The following is a 24179-nucleotide window of genomic DNA, read 5'->3' as shown; positions in this document are numbered from 1 at the left end:
GCCACGGTTCTACTGGGAGTCAGAACCATTGGCTTAACGTGTTGTGACTGGTCATGACGTTGCTGGCGGTGATGTAAATAAATGATGATGCAGTGATGCTGCAGCAGAACTAATGACGCCTACATAATCTGAATACTCACACTGCCTCACTGGAAAGCAAAAGAACTAAAGAACTGTTGTTGCAGCTTGACTTGATGCTATGTTGCTAACTAACTAGCTAATGTCTTCATCTTGGGCTTTTTGTAACTACGGACTTGCAGCCTCATGAATCGTACGTCATATCCGGTCTCGCATGTTTTACACATATCACAGGGTTTTGTGCTCTGTAGCATCCCGTTAAATACAGTCAGGTGGGAATACGTGACTTTACCATTATGGAATACTGAGTGGGAATGAAAATATTGTTTTTACCTGATATGCTAACGGGTTTCATATGCAAAAGAGGGGAAAGATTTGTTTGAGACGTTGGAGCCCGGTAGCACAGAGACAGAGCTGGCTGAATGCTCTTTTGAATAGTAATGAGTAAAAATGTCAGCGTTTCCTCTGCCATTGCCACATATCCTGCCGTCCTGTGAGTTGGCACAACGTCTTCCTCTTTGTTGCAATGTGGTGTTTCTGACTTCACTGCGACCCCAAAAGAGAAAATTAGTGCTGTGGTGTTGTCTCTGTTCGCATTAATTTATTGTACCCTCCTCCTGATGAGTTCATAAGTTTCCTGGTGAACAGAATAGTGAGTCATACTGCAGCTCGATCAGATTAACACATCGGTTCTGACTAACCGGCCCTGTGTAAGTGTCATTCCTATTTCCTGTCTGTTCTCTCTCTCTGGTTATACCGTAATAGTCCTATAAATTGTACTTGCATTGTTCCCATACTCTCTATATAGCGCTTGGGAAGAAAAAAAAGGTTTTTATAGGAGGAGAATATGAACAGTTCTTTCTGAGCACATAAATCTGAGTTAGGACATACAGGAAATGATTGATCACATCAAAGGCCTGGAGCAAAAACACTGTGCAGTGATTATCTGTGCTGCAGATTGTCAGCTCTCGCTCCTCTTCTCATCTCTGATGTGTCTGTAAGACAGGACTGATTTAGGTCTGCTAGGAAAATTCAGATAGGCTAATATGGAGTGATTGCTATGCCTAACAGTGGTATTAAATTGAATCATTTCTTACATCACTCAAAGCAGTATGTTTTTCATTGAGCCCTCATATTAATATGTGAGGGAAGATGGAGCCTGAAAACATCAAAACACTAAACACACAATTTCTCTCACGACTAAAAGCAAATGTTCTGGCTTGATTTTTAAATTTTTTTTTAAAATGGCGTCAGTATATTTGGATGAAGGGCATTGACCTGCTTCCTATGAACATGTTTTGTAATATAGTGCTACTGTATATTTAATCTCTAAAGCAAAGGCAAGAACCTCATGAGCAAAGCTTCAAAATACAAGTTTACACTTCAGACAGTTTTAATTAAACTGCTGTCCTTAGCTAGACTGGTCGTCACGCCTCCCTTTGGTGCTGTTCTGGTCAAAAAAGAGGATTATTGAGGTTTTTGTCAGCCCTAACATTGAGTAACGTGGATATTTGTGTAGTAAGTATGTCAGTTTGCATTAATAACCAATCCGTGATATTTAGTGCACATAAAAAGCTTTATTACTAAAAAAAATGTCTTACATTTTAAATTAAATTAATTTACATTAAATTAATCCTGTCATGGGCGGCACGGTGGTGTAGTGGTTAGCGCTGTCGCCTCACAGCAAGAAGGTCCGGGTTCGAGCCCCGTGGCTGACGAGGGCCTTTCTGTGCGGAGTTTGCATGTTCTCCCCGTGTCCGCATGGGTTTCCCCCACAGTCCAAAGACATGCAGGTTAGGTTAACTGGTGACTCTAAATTGACCGTAGGTGTGAATGTGAGTGTGAATGGTTGTCTGTGTCTATGTGTCAGCCCTGTGATGACCTGGCGACTTGTCCAGGGTGTACCCCGCCTTTCGCCCATAGTCAGCTGGGATAGGCTCCAGCTTGCCTGCGACCCTTTAGAACAGGATAAAGCGGCTACGGATAATGAGATGAGATGAATAATCCTGTCATTTTACATTAAATTAATCCTGTAATTTTGTCAAATGCTCTCAGATTTGAGCGCAGTCGCTCCTGGTTGTTTTGTTTGGTTTGTCTTCTGTTGTTTTATGGTTGCATCATGCCCTGAGGATGTGTGCAAAAGAGAGTGAAGCACAAGAGAGTTCATTAATACACTGTCTCCCAGCATGCCCTGGTGCTTCCTTTCTGATGGTGGTCACGTGTCAGGCTACCAGCCTTTCTCTGGGTCACATGAAACTCTGAGTGAGTTGTAAGCCTCCGCTTCCTACTTTTCCTCACACTGGAGCCATCATGGTGCTTTTCTTCACTACTTGGACAACAATCAGTCAGGCAGCTCTGTGTGCGTGCGTGTGTGTGTGGGGGGCCCTTAAAAAGAGTATAAAGAAAAGTGATGCTTAAATAAACTGAGATTTAGTATTGATTTTTTTTGCCCCGTTTTGTAACGTTCTGTAGGCAGTTTTTTATGTCTCTGCTTCAATTTCACCATTCCTATGTTTGCTTTCACTTTTCTAAATCCCTTGCCAAATCAAACGTGCCTGTCTTTGTGTCTCAGCAGCCTTGCTGTATCTTGCCAAGAGATCTTAGCAACTGCAAGGACACCTCCTTCGTGTGGTCTAGAGAACCCCGGTCAAAGTAGCCTAACACTCAGAATATTCTCATATAAGTGAAAGCTCCTGTACTTACTTTGGAAAGTTTGCTGTGGAGAACCATTTCACTGACCATTACATGCAAACGCCTCAGTTTTGAACGTTGTTGCTACAAATGGGATTATTGTTCAGGATGAGTTGCGATTGCTAGTTAGATTTCCAACATAAATGACATTACTGTAGCTTGTGTGCCTAGTAACCGTATCTCGTTTGCCAGTGACTGCATTTATGGTGTCTTTTGTTCAGTCTTGAATGAGTTGCCACTTTTAGACCAGGTAGAGAATTCTACAGGCCTGATGGATACAAGCTTTGTTTCTGAGGTTTTTTTTTTTTTTTTTGTCTCATCTCGTTATCTCTAGCCGCTTTATCCTGTTCTACAGGGTCACAGGCAAGCTGGAGCCTATCCCAGCTGACTACGGGCGAAAGGCGGGGTACACCCTGGACAAGTCGCCACAGGTCATCACAGGGCTGACACATAGACACAGACAACTATTCACACTCACATTCACACCTACGGTCAATTTAGAGCCACCAGTTAACCTAACCTGCATGTCTTTGGACTGTGGGGGAAACCGGAGCACCCGGAGGAAACCCACGCGGACACGGAGAGAACATGCAAACTCCACACAGAAAGGCCCTCGCCGGCCACGGGGCTCGAACCCAGACCTTCTTGCTGTGAGGCGACAGCGCTAACCACTACACCACCGTGCCTTTGTTTGTTTGTTTGTTTTTAAAAACATCTGGTTGGTATGGTAAATAGTCCGCCATCTTAGGAATGGCAGCATCTTTCAGGCTTGGGTCAGGCTGAGGCTTAGTGATGAATGGATTTATATATGAGGAAAAATATATTTTATAGTTTTATAGTATACTTGATTGTTACGAGTGCAATATAAAGTTATAGGCTCATTTGATTTGATCTAAGCGAGGACGCAGCCAGCTTTTGCCAGATGACTGAGCAAAGAGCTACGATAAAGCCCGAATGAGAGTGCTGCTTGTTGTTTTTTTTTTTTTAAACTGGGGTGGGGGGGATTTATATTCTTGAAATCATGGTCAGAAATCTTAAGAAATGAGCTGACGTGGTGGTCAAACATACATTCCAGAACCATATTAATAAATAGGTACCCCATTCCAAAAAAAAAAAAAAGTTAAGTAAGTCCAAAACCCTAAGGTAATTTCCTCAGAACAGGATGATGTGCTCAGGTACTAGTGTATTGTGGGCCTTGTGGAGACACTGAGATTCATTAAAAGTAACATTAAATTGACAATATTACAGTATAGACCCCTTGCACTGACGTCACCTGAAACCGGAAGTATCAAATCAAATCAAGTTTTGACATTGTCGGGCGGTGGAAGGAATACTTTGAGGATCTCCTCAATCCCACTGTCACGTCACTGAGGCTGATGACTCGGAGGTGGACTCGTCCATTACCCAAGCCGAAGTCACTGAGGTGGTTTGCAAGCTCCTTGGTGGCAAGGCACCGGGGGTGGATGAGATCCGCCCTGAGTATCTCAAGTCTCTGGATGTTGTGGGGCTGTCTTGGTTGACACGCCTCTGCAACATCGCGTGGCGGTCGGGGACAGTGCCTCTGGAGTGGCAGACTGGGGTGGTGGTCCCTCTTTTTAAGAAAGGGGACCGGAGAGTGTGCTCCAATTATAGGGGAATCACACTTCTCAGCCTCCCAGGGAAGGTTTACTCCAGGGTACTGGAGAGGAGAATTCGACCAATAGTCGAACCTCGGATCCAGGAGGAACAATGTGGTTTTCGTCCTGGTCGCGGAACACTGGACCAGCTCTATACCCTTCATAGGGTGCTCGAGGATTCATGGGAGTTTGCCCAACCAGTCCACATGTGCTTTGTGGATCTGGAGAAGGCATTCGACCGTGTCCCCCGTGGTATTCTGTGGGGGGTGCTTCGGGAGTATGGGGTTCGGGGCTCTTTGCTAAGGGCTGTCCGGTCCCTGTATGAACGGAGCAGGAGTCTGGTTCGCATTGCCGGCAGTAAGTCAGACCTGTTCCCAGTGCATGTTGGACTCCGGCAGGGCTGCCCTTTGTCACCGGTTCTGTTCATAATTTTTATGGACAGAATTTCTAGGCGCAGCCAGGGGCCGGAAGGAATCCTGTTTGGGAACCACAGGATTTCATCTCTGCTTTTTGCGGATGATGTTGTCCTGTTGGCTTCTTCAAACCAGGACCTTCAGCATGCACTGGGGCGGTTTGCAGTCGAGTGTGAAGCGGCTGGGATGAGAATCAGCACCTCCAAGTCCGAGGCCATGGTTCTCGACCGGAAAAGGGTGGCTTGCCCTCTCCAGGTTGGTGGAGAAGTCCTGCCTCAAGTGGAGGAGTTTAAGTATCTCGGGATCTTGTTCACGAGTGAGGGAAGGATGGAGCGTGAGATCGACAGGCGGATCGGTGCAGCCTCCGCAGTGTTGCGGTCGCTTTACCGGTCCGTCGCGGTGAAGAAGGAGCTGAGCCAAAAGGCGAAGCTCTCAATTTACCAGTCAATCTACGTTCCGACTCTCACCTATGGTCATGAGCTTTGGGTAATGACCGAAAGAACAAGATCGCGGATACAAGCGGCCGAAATGAGTTTCCTTCGCAGGGTGGCTGGGCGCTCCTTTAGAGATAGGGTGAGAAGCACAGTCACTCGGGAGGAGCTCGGAGTAGAGCCGCTGCTCCTCCACATCGAGAGGAACCAGCTGAGGTGGCTCGGGCATCTTTTTCGGATGCCTCCTGGACGCCTCCCTGGGGAGGTGTTCCAGGCATGTCCCCCCGGGAAGAGGCCCCGGGGAAGACCCAGGACACGCTGGAGGGTCTATGTCTCTCGGCTGGCCTGGGAACGCCTCGGTGTTCTTCCCGAGGAGCTGGCCGAGGTGTCTGGGGAAAGGGAAGTTTGGGCTTCCGTGCTTAGACTGCTGCCTCCGCGACCTGGTCCCGGATAAGCGGAAGAAGACGAGACAGTAGACTTGAAAGAAACCTGTGTGAGACTTGGCAAAAAACTGTGGATATAATGGATAAGTCTGTGCATGATCTGTGGACATGGCAGATTATTTAAAAACCCTGAAGCCTGCTGAAAGGAAGCGATATGTTGAGAAACTGACTCTGATTGATGGTTTTGTCCCTTGGCTGCGTTTATTACAGCCAGCCACTGACACATTTAGTGTGTCTAATGACTAGGGTGTTTTCGTTAGAATTTCATGCACTTGGTTCATCAAACAACCTACAATGGTAAACTTTTGTGCTGTGTTGGGGTGTTCTAACAAAGCTGATGGGAAAGGTGAAAAGAAGTCTTTCTACAGAATACCAGCTGTGATTGAGACACAAGGGGAGCAAACCAAGGAGCTTTCTGCCAGGAGACAGAGAGAGTATTTAGCTGCTTTATGCAGAGCGGATCTGAATACTTCAAATCTACAACAGTACAGAATATGTTCAGACCATTTTGTTACTGGTAAGTCACTAGGCTATAGTGTTGTAGAACATTTTTTTAAATGTTTACTGAATAAAAACATCCTTAATTTTATCACATTTATGTTTATATATTTCATTTCTTTCTTTTGTTTTAATTTTCCTCCCTCCGTCCCTCTTTGGATTTTAAATATAGTTTTTCCCCATGTCCAAATAATTCAAAGATATATAAATAAAAACAGATAAGTAGTAAATTAAAAATAAATTTCATTTAATCTGCACTGAGTATGTATGTATGTATGTATGTACTTGAGGTCTTCCAATATGGCGCCCTAACAGAATCTCGCGGTACGGTGACGTCACGCGGTAGCCCTCTATAGCAGGGGTTCTTATACTACAGGTTGTGAGACTGATTTTTGATTTCGCATATCCCTTTCTCAGTGTCTGAGCAAGAGATATGCAACCAAATATTAAGTGTTGCAGACTTTTTTTTTTTTTTAATCTGAAGTCTTTTTATTGTATTTTGACATAAGACAAACAAACATACAACAACAAACCCCGACCCACCCAGCCCTATCGCACCACCACTTTAAAAGTAAAACAAAACCAGCAAGGCAACACAAAACAAAGCATTCATACAACATACAGCAGGTTCACAGCGGTTTACGTGGTGCATATTATATCGTACAGAATGATACTTCCCACTGCTACAAATAGACATTCAAATAGGGAAAAGAGAGAAAAAAAGGGGATAACTAGAAGTAAATAAAGAATAAATTAAAAGGAGGACCACATTCACAGTAGGATTTATATCATTACAATGTCATTAGAATCTGTCTTTTCAACTAATGTAAGGACAGGTTGCCAGATGTGACAGAATTTAAGGTTCTTACCCTGTATATGATACCGAATTTCTTCAAGTATCAGATAGTACATGACATCATTAATCCAGTGTTGAAAAGTAGGTGGGGATTTGTCTTTCCATTTCATTAATATAATGCGTCTGGCAAGTAGTGTTGCAAATGCTACAACTGTTTTGCCCCAGTTGCCTATACTAAGTTCTTCAGGTGTTACTCCAAAAATACTAACAACTGGAGATGGTTCAATATTAACTTCTAAAGCTCTGGACAAGAAAGCAAATACTGAATCCCAAAACTCAAATAGCTTAGGGCGGCTCCAAAACATATGTGATAGTGTAGCTGACTCGGTATTACATCTGTCACACATTGGGTCAATGTCAGATCTGATCCTCGCCAGCCTTGCTTTTGACCAATGTAACCGATGAACCACTTTGAATTGAGTGACAGTATGTCTTAGACAGATTGACGATGAGTGTATATTTTTAAGAGTAGTCTGTCATTGTGTGTCTGATATATCTGTGTTAAGTTCCTCCTCCCATTTGTGTTTTAATGCTGTTAAAGGTTTCAAATTATCCATATTAAGTAGAGAGTACACTGTTCCTATTGTCTCCTTAATGTAAGGAGGAATCTTAATCAGTTTATCTAGAAGACAATCTGTTGGTAATGATGGGAAGGAAGGAAGGTGCACGGAGACAAAACTACGGAGTTGCAGATATCTAAAAAAATGTGAGTCGGGAATGTCAAAATGTGTTTTCAAATGTTCAAAGGAAGCAAAGGTCCCACCAACATATAAATCTTTAACTGTACTCAGTCCCTTTTCAGTCCAGATCCTAAATGCATTGTCAGTTATAGAGGGAGTGAACATATTGTTTCCAACTAAAGGTGCGCTCCTGGACATCTCACATAAAGAGAAGGCTCGTCTAAACTGTGTCCATATTTTGAGGGAATGCCTCACAATGGGATTACTGCAAAATGTTGATACAGGCTCTTTGAGGGGTATTTTAGAACAGGCTATTGCATGTAGGGAAACTTGTTTGCAGGACGCTCTCTCAAGCTGTAGCCATTTAGGGCCGTTTTCGTGGCTAGGACAATGAATCCAAAACAGTATATTTTTAATGTTAGCAGACCAGTAATAATACTGAAATTGGGCAAGGAGAGCCCGCCATGCAATTTGTGTCGTTGCAGCACTTCTTTACGTATACGTGGGATTTTCCCATTCCAAATAAAACCAGATAAGAGTTTGTCTATATTTATGAAGAATGACCTTGTTAAGAAAATAGGAATGCATTGAAAAACAAACAAAAATCGGGGCATGACATTCATTTTGATAACATTAATTCTCCCCCCCAGAGACAGAGGAAGAAGGTTCCAACGGTCTAAGTCTGTTTTCAAGCATTTAAGGAGTGGAGGGAAATTGGCTTCATATAAATCCTTAAACCTATTGGTTATCCAAATTCCTAAATACTTAAATTTATGTGTGCAAATTTTAATTGGCAGGGGTTGGCTTATAAACTGGCAAGAGGGGTCAATAGGCATAAGTTCACTTTTCTGCACATTAACCTTATAACCTGAAATCTTACCAAAGGAACTTAATAGCTCTAGCATCTTTGGCAGACTTATCTCAGGGTCAGACATATATACTAGCATATCGTCTGCATACCGTACAGTGAGACCTTGTGTTCTGTCCCACCTCTCATTATGCCTTTAATTTCAATACTGTTACGTAATGCTATTGCTAGCGGCTCAATAGTTAAGGCGAATAAAAGAGGTGACGGGACAACCCTGTCTAGTGCAACGTTGCAAATTGAAAAAAGGTGAGAGGTTATTATTGGTTCAGACAGCTGCCATAGGTAGAGAGTACAACATCTTAATCCAATGTATAAATTTGTCACCAAAACGCTTCAAAGTATAAAAAAGATAATCCCACTTCACCCGATCAAAGGCTTTTTCGGCATCCAGTGATATCAAAACCTCAGTGCCTTTGGGTGGAGTGGGATCATAAAGGATATTAAGCAATCTGCGTATATTAGAAGATAGTTGCCTATTTTTAATGAACCCTGTCTGGTCCTCTGATATCAATAATGGGAGTACTCTTTTTCCAATCGTAGGGCTAACATCTTTGCCAGTATTTTACTATCAACATTTAGCAGAGAAATTGGGCGATACGAGCCACATGACAGAGGGTCCTTCTCCTTTTTAAGAATAAGAGATAGAACAGCCTGACGCATAGTTGGGGGCAATGATCCAGCTGTAAATGATTCCTGAAATACAGAAAGTAAAAGGGGGGCAAGCTCTTTGGCAATCTCATCTCATTATCTCTAGCCGCTTTATCCTTCTACAGGGTCGCAGGCAAGCTGGAGCCTATCCCAGCTGACTACGGGCGAAAGGCGGGGTACACCCTGGACAAGTCGCCAGGTCATCACAGGGCTGACACATAGACACAGACAACCATTCACACTCACATTCACACCTACGCTCAATTTAGTCACCAGTTAACCTAACCTGCATGTCTTTGGACTGTGGGGGAAACCGGAGCACCCGGAGGAAACCCACGCGGACACGGGGAGAACATGCAAACTCCACACAGAAAGGCCCTCGCCGGCCCTGGGGCTCGAACCCAGGACCTTCTTGCTGTGAGGCGACAGCGCTAACCACTACACCACCATGCCGCCTCTTTGGCAAACTTTCTAAAAAATTCGGTGGGGAACCCATCTGGCCCTGGGCATTTACCATTTTGCATAACCTTTACTGCAGAATAAAATTCTTCTTCTGTAAATGGCTGGTCGAGTTCAGATGCCGTTTTCTGCTTAACTGATGGGATATTTAAGGTATCAAAAAAGGACCTGAACAAATTGTCATCTTTGTGAGACTCTGAAGTGTATAACGTAGAGTAAAACCTATAAAAGGTCTGGTTTATTTGAGAGTGGTTGATGTGTTTAGTGCCTGATTCATCAGTTATTTCAGATATACACTGAGCTGCAGACCTTAGGCGCAACTGGTGGGCAAGAATTCTCCCTATTTTCTCTCCATGTTCATATATTTTGTGACGTGTTTTATTGAGCAGGTTTGTAGTATGTTTAGTCGACAGAAGGTTAAATTCTGTCTGTAACATCAGCCTCTGCTTATACAAATCAGGAGAGGGAGTCTGAGCAAGCGACCTATCTACCTGTGAGATATTATCTATTAATTTCTTGAGATGTGCAGTTTCCTCCTTTTTCTGTTTGGCACAGTAAGAAATAATCTGTCCCCTTAAATATGCTTTCATAGATTCCCATATAGTTGAGGATGACATGCCTGGTGTTTTATTATATTTCTAGAAACGCTGATATTTCAGATGAGATAAACTGAACAAAGCATTCATCACTGAGCCATAAACTGTTTAAACGCCATGGGCGGTAAGTATCTTGTGAGGTTGGCATGTCCAATCTCATCAGCAATGGGGCATGATCAGATATTACAATTGTTTGATATTCCCACTTACTAACAATGGGAAGAAAACGGTTGTCAATTAAAAAATAATCTATACGAGAAAAGGTCTTGTGAACATGAGAAAAAAAGGAATAACATCTAGAAGTGGGGTTCTGAAAACGCCAAACATCTGTAACACCATATGTTTGGAGAAATAGCTCAATGGTTTGGACTGCTCTGGTCTGAGGAATCACTCTTGGTGAACTACGGTCTAAAGGGGAAAAAGTAGAGTTCAAATCTCCTGCCAAAATTAGATAATGAGAATTTATATCTGGTAAACGAGAAAAAAGTGTTGAGAAAAAGGACTCGTCATCCCAATTGGGAGCGTATACGTTAGCTAGAATAACTGGAGTTTCATACAATCTGCCTGTAACTATAACATATCTTCCAGAGGTATCTGCCTCCACCTTTGACATTACGAATGGAACATTTTTATTTATCAGAATAGCTGTGCCCCTTGATTTACTATTAAAGTTGGAATGATATAATTGGCCTATCCAGGTCCCTCTCAATCTGGACTGGTCACATATACGTAAATGTGTTTCTTGAAGAAAAGCTATTCCAACATTAAGCTGGCTGAGATGTGAAAGTACTTTCTTACGTTTAACAGGGTGATTTAAAGATTTGACATTCCAGCTAATAAAATTTACTGGACAACCTGTATCTCCTCTTAATTGTGAATTAACCATTTGACATCATGTACAAAACCATAATCCATATTGAATACCGGTAAGTCAAACAAAAACATGTCCTCCATAAAACAGAAAAGATAAACATCTGGTGCGATTGAAACCCTCCCCCTGTCATCTAGAACGAGGTGAACGCTAAACCCCTTACAGCGTAATCCACACATAGTGTTTGTTATAGAAAACTCTAACTCGAGCAGGGCGCTCTGCCAAATAGGCTGCTGTAGCAAAGAAAAAGGCGCTCTCCATAGGTAAACTTAAGATGTTGTCTAGGCGAGTGACATTAGCCTTAAAAAACTTGTGGCGAAATTACAGCACTAAAAAGGAATATGCTAACAAATTATATTATGAAAGTCAATGAAAAATTGGAGGCGAACAGCCTACCTGTTATAACTGTAGGCAATATTCAGTTCGTGGCTACTTTCAATAGACTACATTCATCAATACCTTAATGAGACGGAATAGTCACAACAAATTGTCAGTCATTAGATGTGGGTCTCTCTCCAATGATGTCCGACTTCACATATGACATTGCTTGGTTTGGATCCAGAAAGTCTCTCTTGACTCCATTGAAGGTGATGCGGAGCTTGGCAGGGTGCATGACTCCATAGCGAACATCAGCTCGACCTTTCAGCAGTTGTTTAACGTCGTTAAACGCAGATCTTGCCCTTGCTACAGAGGGAGGATAATCCGGAAAAATGGAAATAGGCAGTGCTCCGTATCTCAAGCCATCACCCGCTTGCTTCGCCCTGCGCAGTATATCCACACAGTCCTGGTGATAGTGCAATTTCGCGATAATGGCACGGGGTTTGCCCTTAGCTTTTGCTGGTTGTGGGGTGCGGTGAGATCTGTCGACTATCACATCTTTATCCAAGTTGAACACTTCCTTTAGTAGCTGCGTGACAAAAGATGGAGCGCCCGTTCCGGCCTCCTCAGGAACATTCATTATTCGGATATTTGACCTCCTCATTCTCCCCTCCATATCCGTACATTTTTGCTGCAAAGCCGACACTTCTGATTGAAGTTTTCCAACTGTGGTTTGGAGATCTGTCACATCATCTGAGCATGTCGTCAGGCTGTGCTCCATATCGGCTACCTTGGTTGATATCGAGTCTAGATCAGTGCGAAGTCACGAAACACTGCTCACAACCTCAGTTTTAACCGACTGAATTTCACTTTTCACAGCGTCGAATTCACTAGCAAGAAGATCTTTCATTTCCGACCTGATTAATGTCGAGATGTCATCTTTTAGAGAGGCAAGGAGTTCGGCTTTAACGTCAGCCATGCTAGCTTGCTTGCTGTTAGCCGTACTTCATCCAGGAGTGTAGGAAAACTTTCGCAGGCTCGTCTTCGACATTGGCAAAATCTCGACAAAATTTTTACCTAGGTCATATACGTGACTTCAAAAGTCTATCTGACCACTATTCATCTGTAGTAAGCGCTCTAAATACACATTTTAAGTTTAAAGTTGGCAGAGCTTCCCAAAACATGGCTTACTCCATGGCCTGCTCGATAGCGCCGTGTTGCAGACTTTAAATTACTTTAATACTATCTGTTCCGGGCGGCATGGTGGTGTAGTGGTTAGCGCTGTCGCCTCACAGCAAGAAGGTCCGGGTTCGAGCCCCGTGGCCGGCGAGGGCCTTTCTGTGCGGAGTTTGCATGCTCTCCCCGTGTCCGCGTGGGTTTCCTCCGGGTGCTCCGGTTTCCCCCACAGTCCAAAGACATGCAGGTTAGGTTAACTGGTGACTCTAAATTGACCGTAGGTGTGAATGTGAGTGTGAATGGTTGTCTGTGTTTATGTGTCAGCCCTGTGATGACCTGGCGACTTGTCCAGGGTGTACCCCGCCTTTCGCCCGTAGTCAGCTGGGATAGGCTCCAGCTTGCCTGCGACCCTGTAGAACATGATAAAGCGGCTAGAGATAATGAGATGAGATGAGACTATCTGTTCCTATATTTTGCTTACCTGAAAATTTGGTGGTCTGCACCAAAGGTGCCATGTTCTAAGCTGCTTAACACTTATAGCGGGAAATATCAGGAAATGAAAGCTGAAATTCTGATCTGTCGTCTCATATTCGTTTGATTCTCAACTCAAATGTCTTCAGTGTATAAGGATAAACAAATTAATTGTCTTTGCCATTCCAGTACTTTTGGAGGGGACTGTGTATACTATTCCAAACCACTATTGATTACTAACACACTAACCAGTTTTCCTGTTCCTGTTTGAGTCTTAAAACCCTGAGGTAGCCTTCAAACCTCCTGAAAGCTCTATTCTGCGTCCAGTCTTCTGGATTTTCTTGAGTTCAAAAAAATTTTGTTTGTAAGGTCAGAGGTTTTGCTTTGAAACACAGCCCATGACACAGAGGACAGCACAATCGATCCAACAGAGGAGATTTAGAAGAGAAACAGAGCTTGTCGATGTTTTGAACATCAATGTGCATTAAATTGCTAGATATTTTACAGTTTGACTTGGAAACCTGACACATAGGGATGTCTTGGCTCTGACGTGTTATGCCACTTTTCATTGTTCTGGATGTACACAAGATGTATAGTGAGCTTCTGCACACACACACACAGCGTTATGCAACATAAAGCTGGCTCATCTGCTTCACGTTGGACCGTATCACACCACTCTAGTGTCAATTATTTTCCTCGAACAACACAACATTTCTCACTAGACTGCTCAGTCAGTACCAGTCCTTTTGGTTTTTACTCATTTGCATTGCGCATACATGTACAGTGGTGCTTGAAAGTTTGTGAACCCTTTAGAATTTTCTATATTTCTGCATAAATATGACCTAAAATATCATCAGATTTTCACACAAGTCCTAAAAGTAGATAAAGAGAACCCAGTTAAACAAATGAGACAAAAATATACTTGGTCATTTTATTTATTGAGGAAAATGATCCAATATTACATATCTGTGAGTGGCAAAAGTATGTGAACCTTTCCTTTCAGTATCTGGTGTGACCCCCTTGTGTAGCAATAACTGCAACTAAACGTTTCCGGTAACTGTTGATCAGTCCTGCACACCGGCTTGGAGGAATTTTAGCCCATTTCTCCGTACAGAACAGCTTCAACTCTGGGATGTTGGTGGGTTTCCTCACATGAACTGCTCGCTTCAGGTCCTTCCACAACATTTCGATTGGATTAAGGTCAGGACTTTGACTTGGCCATTCCAAAACATTAACTTTTATTCTTCTTTAACCATTCTTTGGTAGAACAACTTGTGTGTTTAGAGTCGTTGTCTTGCTGCATGACCCACCTTCTCTTGAGATTCAGTTCATGAACAGATGTCCTGACATTTTCCTTTAGAATTCGCTGGTATAATTCAGAATTCATTGTTCAGTCAATGATGGCAAGCTGTCCTGGCCCAGATGCAGCAAAATGGGCCCAAACCATGATACTACCACCACCATGTTTCACAGATGGCATAAGGTTCTTATGCTGGAATGCAGTGTTTTCCTTTCTCCAAACATAATGCTTCTCATTTAAACCAAAAAGTTCCCTTTTGGTCTCATCCATCCACAAAACATTTTTCCAATAGCTTTCTGGCTTGTCCATGTGATCTTTAGCAAACTGCAGATAAGCAGCAATGTTATTTTTGGAGAGCAGTGGCTTTCTCCTTGCAACTCTGCCATGCACACCATTGTTGTTCAGTGTTCTCCTGATGGTGGACTCATGAACATTAACATTAGCCAATGTGAGAGAGGCCTTCAGTTGCTTAGAAGTTACCCTGGGGTCCTTTGTGACCTCGCCGACTATTACACGCCTTGCTCTTGGAGTGATCTTTGTTGGTCGACCACTCCTGGGGAGGGTAACAATGGTCTTGAATTTCCTCCATTTGTACACAATCTGTCTGACTGTGGATTGGTGGAGTCCAAACTCTTTAGAGATGGTTTTGTAACCTTTTCCAGCCTGATGAGCATCAACAACGCTTTTTCTGAGGTCCTCAGAAATCTCCTTTGTTCGTGCCATGATACACTTCGACAAACATGTGCTGTGAAGATCAGACTTTGATAGATCCCAGTTCTTTAAATAAAACAGGGTGCCCACTCACACCTGATTGTCATCCCCAGCGCTCGAAACTAACGGTGTCCCGACGTCCCGGGGACCATAAAAAATGTCATCGGGACACAAAATTATCATATCTGGGACAATCCCGGGACAATGGAAAAAAATAGATCTAGAAAAAATGTTCTACATTAATATTATTTACAAAGCCGTAACACATACGTAGACATTCACCTAATTTGTCAATTTTAATTTTAAAACGTTAACAGCGAAAAATACATAGTAGCTACACTTTCGATGCACCTGCATCCGTAGGCTACAGAGCAGCGCATTCTGTTCTAGAATCTTCGGCCGGTGTCCGCATTATATGGACTTGAAATGGAATTGCTACCGCACACGCTGCGCCGACTCTTGCCAGAACAAAAATGCTTAAGTGGTTGAAGCGGACCGACCGCGGGGAAGAAACTGAAAGCCCAGACATAACGTCTCCGGGACCTTCAGGATCCAAAGTGTCATCGCCTGGTCTGCAGGCAACGCTAGCAACTGACTGAACTTAATGAACACTGTTAGACACGTTATAAAATACAACAGGAATGATGTGGATGATATTGACGGAAGATACCGTTCAACAGAATGAGTGAGTTTTCTTGGTGTCTTTCTAGTTCAGAAAGTTTAGTCAGTCAGCAGCACAACTAGGCTCGGACCTGCCACTATGCTGATGGTGCTAACATTTGCACCCACATTTCGGCAGCGAAAGTTCATAAAATGGATAACGGTAATGGATAACGGAAAGTTCATAAAAATGGATAACAGTAATGGTGAAAATTATAAGTTGGCCTTATAAGTGCCAACAGATATTCAAGGTATAAGTAGATGAAATGAACATAAAAGGGGTCTTATTTTCAGCTAAAGTGTACTGCAGATGTAGGGAGTTGAAACATTTTCTGAATGAGCTAGTTGGCCCCTTTAAATAAACGGGTATCTATTCATACAGTGAGATCGCCAAAGTTTAATAAACTGAAAATGCAATAACTGTAATTTTGAAGTAGATGATGTATAGGACATGTGTCGCTTGTGTCTTGTGACTTATTGTAAAAATGATATAAAGGGTTCAAAATCGCATAGTTACAAATATAATAGTAACTTCATATGATAATATTAACCACTGGTTATTTCAGAGAGGAAAAAAATGGGGACACTATTGCTTCCATTCGGGACAATACAACACAGAATTCGGGACCACTGGGGGACACAAAGAAAAAAAGTTAATTTCGAGCCCTGGTCATCCCATTGATTTGGAAAAACACCCGACTCTAATTTCACCTTCAAATTAACTGCTAATCCTAGAGGTTCGCATACTTTTGCCACTCACAGATATGTAATACTGGATCATTTTCCTCAATAAATAAATGACCAAGTATAATATTTTTGTCTCCTTTGTTTAACTGGGTTCTCTTTATCTACTTTTAGAATTTGTGTGAAAACCTGATGCTGTTTTAGGTCATTTATGCAGAAATATAGAAAATTCTAAAGGGTTCACAAACTTTCAAGCACCACTGTATTACTGTGAAAATGTTTTTTTGAAATGTTACAGAGGTGCTATTTTATAAATCTGTCATTTTTAAAATATATGTAGGATAGTCAAGGCCTGGCATTATAGAAAATTCATAATGTCTATTTAGGGTCATGTTTGAGTCGCTAAAAGTTTGGAAACCTCATTATTATTATTATTATTATTGGTGTGTCCCCCCCCCAGGATGGTTCCCATGGTGTTTGATGGAAATTACTGAAGGGTAATTGTTTGGCTGAGAAAAGGAATGTTGTGAATGCATTTTTCTCCCCTCACATTTTATTGAAACCTGTACAACCGGTGTATGAGCTGCACACAAAGTCTGGGTGTTTTGTTTTTCATTCTGTTTTTCTGAAAGGAGAGCCTGTACATGTTTTACACACTGAGCACACTCAATTCACAAACCAGAGGAGCAAGTGCAATAAATGACCTATTGAGTCAAATATATGGAAACATTTTGGTAAATATTTGTGTGTGTGTGTGTGTGTGTAGGATGCGTGAGGAAATGTCGAGTGTGGTGTGTGTGAAGGAGGTGGAGGGGCAGGGTGACCCTGCAGAGAAGCTGTCCCAAGATGAGCTGCTGTGTCGGACACGGGAGGTGATGCAGGGGCTGGAGGCTCTGCGTGCTGAACACCAGGCCATCCTGGAGGGTCTAATGGGAACACTGCGTTGCCTCAAACAAACCCAGGAAGGCCGTGCTGTCGAGGAGAAGACTGTCATGATTCAGCGCTCGCTGGAAATGTTAGAGCTCGGTCTTAGTGAAGCACAGGTTGGATGAACGAATCTTCTGAAAAAGACTGTTTTTGTTGAAAATCAGCCCTCTCTGTATAATTCTTAAATCTTTTCATTAAAACATTAGGGCAAAGAGGATATAAGAATGACTGACTATGCTATTCCATGTCTCAACTCCGCAGGTAATGATGGCTCTTTCAGGGCACCTGAGTGCAGTGGAGGCTGAGAAACAGAAGCTTCGAGCACAGGTATGCACAGAGGCAAACACACAGTCATAATGTCTCCTTGAGCTATCTTCTCACCCATGTTCTCAGTTTCTGTGTAGCTAGAAACATACACGCACCATGTCCCTCCCATGGCTTGCGCTCTCTGTGTAACTGTGTGTGTGTGTGTGTTTTAGGTCCGGCGGCTATGCCAGGAGAATCAGTGGCTGCGTGATGAGCTGGCAGGCACACAGCAGCGGCTGCAGAAGAGTGAACAGAGCGTGGCCCAGCTGGAGGAGGAAAAGAAGCACCTGGAGTTCATGAATCAGCTAAAAAAATATGACCAGGATCTCAGCCCAACAGTAAGCCTCACTCTTTCCTTGCTTATTTTAACCCCATTATATTTTCTGTCTTTACCTCTTTCATGCCCTACTCTCTCCTTCAGGATGATAAAGACTCTGACTCGAGCAGGGAGACTCTGGATGATCTTTTCCCTGATGATCAGGATGAACCAGCCTCTGGCAGTAAGTATCCGTGTCTTCTTATCCAATTCTTCTCACCGCTTAGAGATCTTGTACTAATTAAAACTGTCAGAGTTAATGTAGCTTATTTATTAATTATGCATGTCTATCTCTCGAGTCAACATACAATATCAGTTTCAAATAACTGAGACATGAATAAATGTTGTATTTGAAAGCATATTGGGAGGAAGAAATATATACATGGGCGGCACAGTGGTGTAGTGGTTAGCACGGTCGCCTCACAGCAAGAAGGTCTGGGTTCGAGCCCAGTGGCCGGTGAGGGCCTTTCTGTGTGGAGTTTGCATGTTCTCCCCGTGTCTGCGTGGGTTTCCTCCGGGTGCTCCGGTTTCCCCCACAGTCCAAAGACATGTGGTTAGGTTAATATGGGACGACCTTGGGCTGAGGTGCCCTTGAGCGGGGCACCTAACTCCCAACTGCTCCCCGGGCGCTGTTAGCATGGCTGCCCACTGCTCTGGGTATGTGTGTGTGCTTTGCTCACGTGTGTGTGTGTGTGTTCACTGCTTCAGATGGGTTAAATGCAGAGAGGAAATTTCACAAGTGTGTGATGAATAAAGTTGTGCTTTATATACATTTGTCAATAATAAGACAGAGAAAGACTAGAAGGTTCATGTTGCTCTTTTTGTGAAAGGCAGAGTGTCCCTCGGTCCCTGATTTTGTATTTTCTCTTGTTTTCTGGTTGGTTAATTGCTTCAGACTGTGAAGTGCAGATGAAAAGGTTGTGTGGGCTGTGTCATGGAGAGAGTCCTTTATCCGGGTGGACATTATGGATTATCAGATGCAGCATGATAGCCTGAACACACTCAGATCAGCTCCCTCTTGTAACATGAAAGCCATGACACATCTTGTATCTGTGGGAATATAATATGAAGTCAAATATATAATTATTGGCTTCTCACATAAAAAAAAAATATATATATATATATGAGTGATTCCACGCTTATGGGTACTGAAATGGGGACATGAACTTATTTTTAAAAATTCACCTAAAACCATTTCTTTTTTTTTACCATCAGGTCACAAAACATGTAATCTTTAATGAATGATATGTTAAAAGATAACTTTAATTTTCTGAGATGTAATAAAAACATATTTATATGCCAAAGTCAGAACGTAGCAGAAGTGTTGTGGACATATATATTCTCAATTTTAACAATGTAGAATTACTTTTTGAAACATAGGAAGGTGATGTTTTAGCAAATATAATTAATAAACATGTGTAGTAGAATAAACATACACATTCTTTCAATAAGATTAACATGGTATAGAGCTAGATTGTAATTAATTTGTAACAGACGCGAGATGGACAATCGTAACAGAAGTAATGTAACAGACATCATTTTGGAACTCATAGGCTTGACTTTGGCATATAAATATGTTTTTATTACATCTCAGAAAATTAAAGTTATCTTTTAACATATCATTCATTAAAGATTACATGTTTTGTGACCTGATGGTAAAAAAAGAAATGGTTTTAGGTGAATTTTTAAAAATAAGTTCATGTCCCCATTTCAGTACCCGTAAGCGTGGAATCACTCATATATATATTTTTAGCATAATCATATGGGGAAGCGGGGCGGCACGGTGGTGTAGTGGTTAGCGCTGTCGCCACACAGCAAGAAGGTCCGGGTTCGAGCTCCGTGGCCGGCGAGGGCCTTTCTGTGTGGAGTTTGCATGTTCTCCCCGTGTCCGCGTGGGTTTCCTCCGGGTGCTCCGGTTTCCCCCACAGTCCAAAGACATGCAGGTTAGGTTAACTGGTGACTCTAAATTGACCGTAGGTGTGAATGTGAATGGTTGTCTGTGTCTATGTGTCAGCCCTGTGATGACCTGGCGACTTGTCCAGGGTGTACCCCGCCTCTCGCCCGTAGTCAGCTGGGATAGGCTCCAGCTTGCCTGCGACCCTGTAGAACAGGATAAAGTGGCTACAGATAATGAGATGAGATGAGATATGGGGAAGCTGTTTAGGGATTTTTTTTTTTTTTAAACACAAACAGTTTTACAGTATGTAAAAATATTCTTAAGTAGTTCATTTCTAATGCAAGTTATTGATTTCAAAGTAATCGAGACCCTCAAATCATAACAGCCCTGAGCCTTTTCCTGGGGATCTTGGCCTGTCCCCCATGCAGTACATTTTAAAATCATTTGTGTTTGGACTCTTCAGTTCAGACCGCAAGTTTTCAATAAGCTTGAAGATTTGGTCTTCCTGCTCAGGAGAGCAAAAATATATGTATTTAATCGTTCTGTATTTACCATTTATTATTGTTGCTAACATTTTGTAAAGTGTTGGATTTGACACTTCATTGTAGGATTGTTTAATCTTTGTAGGTAAAAAAAACTTCATCCTTTTTCCTTTGTTTGCTTGTTTTTATTTTATTATTTTTTTAGCCATTTTTGGCCAAACTATTTCAGTGATGTCTCTAATCAGTGTAGTTAACTGGTGTAAAACAAACTGATAGTCTAATTTTAGCTAACTTGAGCATACACTGTAATATTCTATTTCATATCAACAAACTCAACATATTCTCCATTTATCATGACAGAAAGTGAGGTTGCTCCAGGCGAGAGCATGGGAGACTAGGAGAAGGGGCCAGGGTTTTCAGGGGGTGTCCGTTAATATCGGAGAGTTCAGCACACCTGCGCAAATCATTGCAGGTTTATACAGTATCAGTCAACAGGTTTGGACACATTTTCAAACTCTTACTCCTACTACAAAAAAAAAAAATGTGTGTCAGAATATCATCAAGGATCTGGATGGAATCAGTTCACACACCACATTGGATTTCAGACACATTGGATTTCTTTTTCTGCCCCAGTAGCCTCAAACCCAGGTCCCCCCCCCCCCCATTTACATCCCCAATTCCAACAAATTATGTTTTACATAGTGTCCCAAATGTTTTGGAATAGGGGTTGTAAATGATGGTGCCCCACCCCCCACCCCAAGTGAATTATGCACCCTGTTCGCATTTAGAGAGGATGGGCGTTTTTCTCTCTCCCTCTCTCTCTCTCTTTTAGGGCACCAAGATTACTTTCTCACAATCTGTCTCTGTCCATCTTTCTCTCCGTAGTCCAGCCCCCACACAGCAGTGCTGTAGCAGCAGCTCAGCAGGGAGGCTATGAGATTCCCGCCCGGCTCCGAACCCTGCACAACCTGGTGATCCAGTATGCCTCTCAGGGCCGCTATGAGGTGGCTGTGCCGCTGTGTAAACAGGCGCTGGAAGACTTGGAGAAGACCTCGGGCCACAACCACCCTGATGTCGCCACAATGCTTAACATTCTTGCCCTCGTCTACAGGTCTCTCTCTCTCTCACACACACACACACACACACACACACACACACACACACACACACACACACACACACACACACACACACAAGGCATGTCACCTCAAAATGAGTCCAGTTGTTCAAAAGTCAAAAAGGTTTTTTTTTTTTTGGATATTCTAAATCTAAAGTTAGTTATCTTTTTAAAATAAGGAGTCACTTGTTAGATTTGGTACAGCCAGTCCAGAGAATTTAGCGAAAATGTTTAAGGTATCATCACTATAACAGAAAATCACCTTTAGAGAAAATCAGCTATGAACTTTGATGTATAAATTGAAATGAATGCATAGCACACGTTTATTTGGCCTGCAAAGTCATATAGGTTGTTTTACAGTGATGTGTGTATATATATATGAGTGATTCCACGCTTATGGGTACTGAAATGGGGACATGAACTTATTTTTAAAAATTCACCTAAAACCATTTCTTTTTTTACCATCAGGTCACAAAACATGTAATCTTTAATGAATGATATGTTAAAAGATAACTTTAATTTTCTGAGATGTAATAAAAACATATTTATATGCCAAAGTCAGAACGTAACAGAAGTGTTGTGGACATATATATTCTCAATTTTAACAATGTAGAATTACTTTTTGAAACATAGGAAGGTGATGTTTTAGCAAATATAATTAATAAACATGTGTAGTAGAATAAACATGCACATTCTTTCAATAAGATTAACATGGTATAGAGCTAGATTGTAATTAATTTGTAACAGACGCGAGATGGACAATCGTAACAGAAGTAATGTAACAGACATCATTTTGGAACTCATAGGCTTGACTTTGGCATATAAATATGTTTTTATTACATCTCAGAAAATTAAAGTTATCTTTTAACATATCATTCATTAAAGATTACATGTTTTGTGACCTGATGGTAAAAAAAGAAATGGTTTTAGGTGAATAAGTTCATGTCCCCATTTCAGTACCCATAAGCGTGGAATCACTCATATATATATACACAGTATCACACACACAATATAAAAAATACACAATTTTGATTAAAGAGTGTATTTATGATAAAATTAGCAGAATAAGTGGGTAATTTTTTTAACACACTCTTGTTTTAAATTGCTGTGCCTTGGAATGAGCTTTTGCTACACTGGAATCATTTTGTGGTGACACACCCTATATGTTTGAGTCTTTTTCCACCTCCTGTTGAAAAAAAAGGATTTTATCAAATTGAGCTGAAAAAATGTAAATGATTAAAAAAACCAGCTATTTGATTGGATAACTTCAAAGATGATGATTGCACCAGTATAGAACTGGTCAAATAAAATAAAAGGGGGTGGAATGTATACATTTAAAAACTCCTTTTCAATTAAATCTTGTAGTCCTTTGTTGTTTTATTGTTGTAATTTTGATAACTTTTGTAACTTTTATCTCTAAGACCTGTGTGTCTATTGTTCACAGCCTAAGAAAATGATCTAGTGTAGCTGCATCACTGTCTTTAAAGTATGAAGGTTCTCTTAAAGAGGTCATAGCACTGACTTTAGCAGCCTGTTGTCACATTGTCTCTTGTCTTCTCTTCTCAGGGACCAGAATAAGTACAAAGAGGCTGCGAACCTTCTGAATGATGCACTTGATATCAGAGAGAAAACACTGGGCAAAGACCATCCTGCGGTATGTGAGGGTGGGGGTGTAACACCCTGTTATTTTACTCAAAAGGTTTTAGACTGTTTGTTAGTAAATGATCTCTTCCCAGGAAAACCTTAGACAAAGTAATGAAAAAGTTAGAGAGAATGAGTTATTGGCAGCAGAATTTGTGTATGTGACCGTTCAAGCTGGTAGTGCTTACCAGTTTATTTGTAGTAGTTCTCCAGGACCTGCATCCTCACTGTGTATAAAAGTGGTTAGAGGATCACTCCTGACTTTCTGTCTCACTCTATTTCTTTTGCAACCCACTTACTTGCCCACACATGCACGGGGCTCAGGAGTGCCTCTCAATCAGAGGATGATTATCAAAGACACTGTGGGCTGTTAATGTGTTTAGATCACCGGGGCTGAAATGATGTTGGTGATCTTGGGTCAGATCTGACTCACTTCCTTTAAGCTCTAATGACTTCAAGGATTTGGCTCATATCAAAACAATGATTTGATTTTGTTGTTTTGAGAGCGTTTGTTGGTTTTATCTGACTGTGTGTGTGTGTGTGTCTGTCTTAGGTGGCCGCTACACTGAATAATTTGGCTGTACTTTATGGGAAGCGTGGGAAATACAAAGAGGCAGAACCACTTTGCAAAAGGGCACTGGAAATCAGAGAAAAGGTGGGTGGATGTGATTTATTTGCAATGTGTGCAGATTTCTGTGAAACTGGGTCAATAGAACTAATTTTCTGCATCTTTTTTTTTCCCCTTCATGTAGTGGACTTTGTGGATTTTATTTTTATTGTATAAGAGGTAGACTGGTGTTATTGGTTGTGTCGAAAGTATTTTTGAAGCTCTGTATCCCTAAGTACTGGGAATAATTGATTAGTCTATGCATTTTCTTCATGGTGCAGATATTGTAGATTAATCTATAAAATAGGAGTGTGTTTTGAAGAAGAATTGTTAGAGATGTTAATACCTATTGAGTTAAGGTTAAATGTATTTTCTTTTAAGATGATGAATGTATGATTTGTCTGAGTTGTAAGAATTA

At 41.8% G+C, this 24179-nt stretch overlaps 1 protein-coding gene across 2 annotated transcripts in view; it reads left to right on the top strand.

The window, feature by feature from the left end:
• Nucleotides 1–24179, top strand: part of klc1a (kinesin light chain 1a) — a 54740-nt gene that overhangs the window by 2731 nt on the left and 27830 nt on the right. For both annotated transcript variants that reach the window (XM_060925826.1, XM_060925827.1), the window contains exons 2-8: nucleotides 17235–17511; nucleotides 17657–17722; nucleotides 17875–18039; nucleotides 18123–18201; nucleotides 21282–21507; nucleotides 23080–23167; nucleotides 23708–23809. In XM_060925826.1, the coding sequence (XP_060781809.1) occupies nucleotides 17236–17511; nucleotides 17657–17722; nucleotides 17875–18039; nucleotides 18123–18201; nucleotides 21282–21507; nucleotides 23080–23167; nucleotides 23708–23809 (1002 nt within the window). In that variant the 5' untranslated portion in view covers nucleotide 17235. The remainder of the gene's footprint in view (nucleotides 1–17234; nucleotides 17512–17656; nucleotides 17723–17874; nucleotides 18040–18122; nucleotides 18202–21281; nucleotides 21508–23079; nucleotides 23168–23707; nucleotides 23810–24179) is intronic.

Source organism: Neoarius graeffei, chromosome 7 (assembly GCF_027579695.1).
Source record: "Neoarius graeffei isolate fNeoGra1 chromosome 7, fNeoGra1.pri, whole genome shotgun sequence".
Classification (NCBI taxonomy): Eukaryota; Metazoa; Chordata; class Actinopteri; order Siluriformes; family Ariidae; genus Neoarius; species Neoarius graeffei.
Note: the sequence above shows the minus strand (reverse complement) of the source record. Positions and strands in the feature narration are given on the sequence as shown.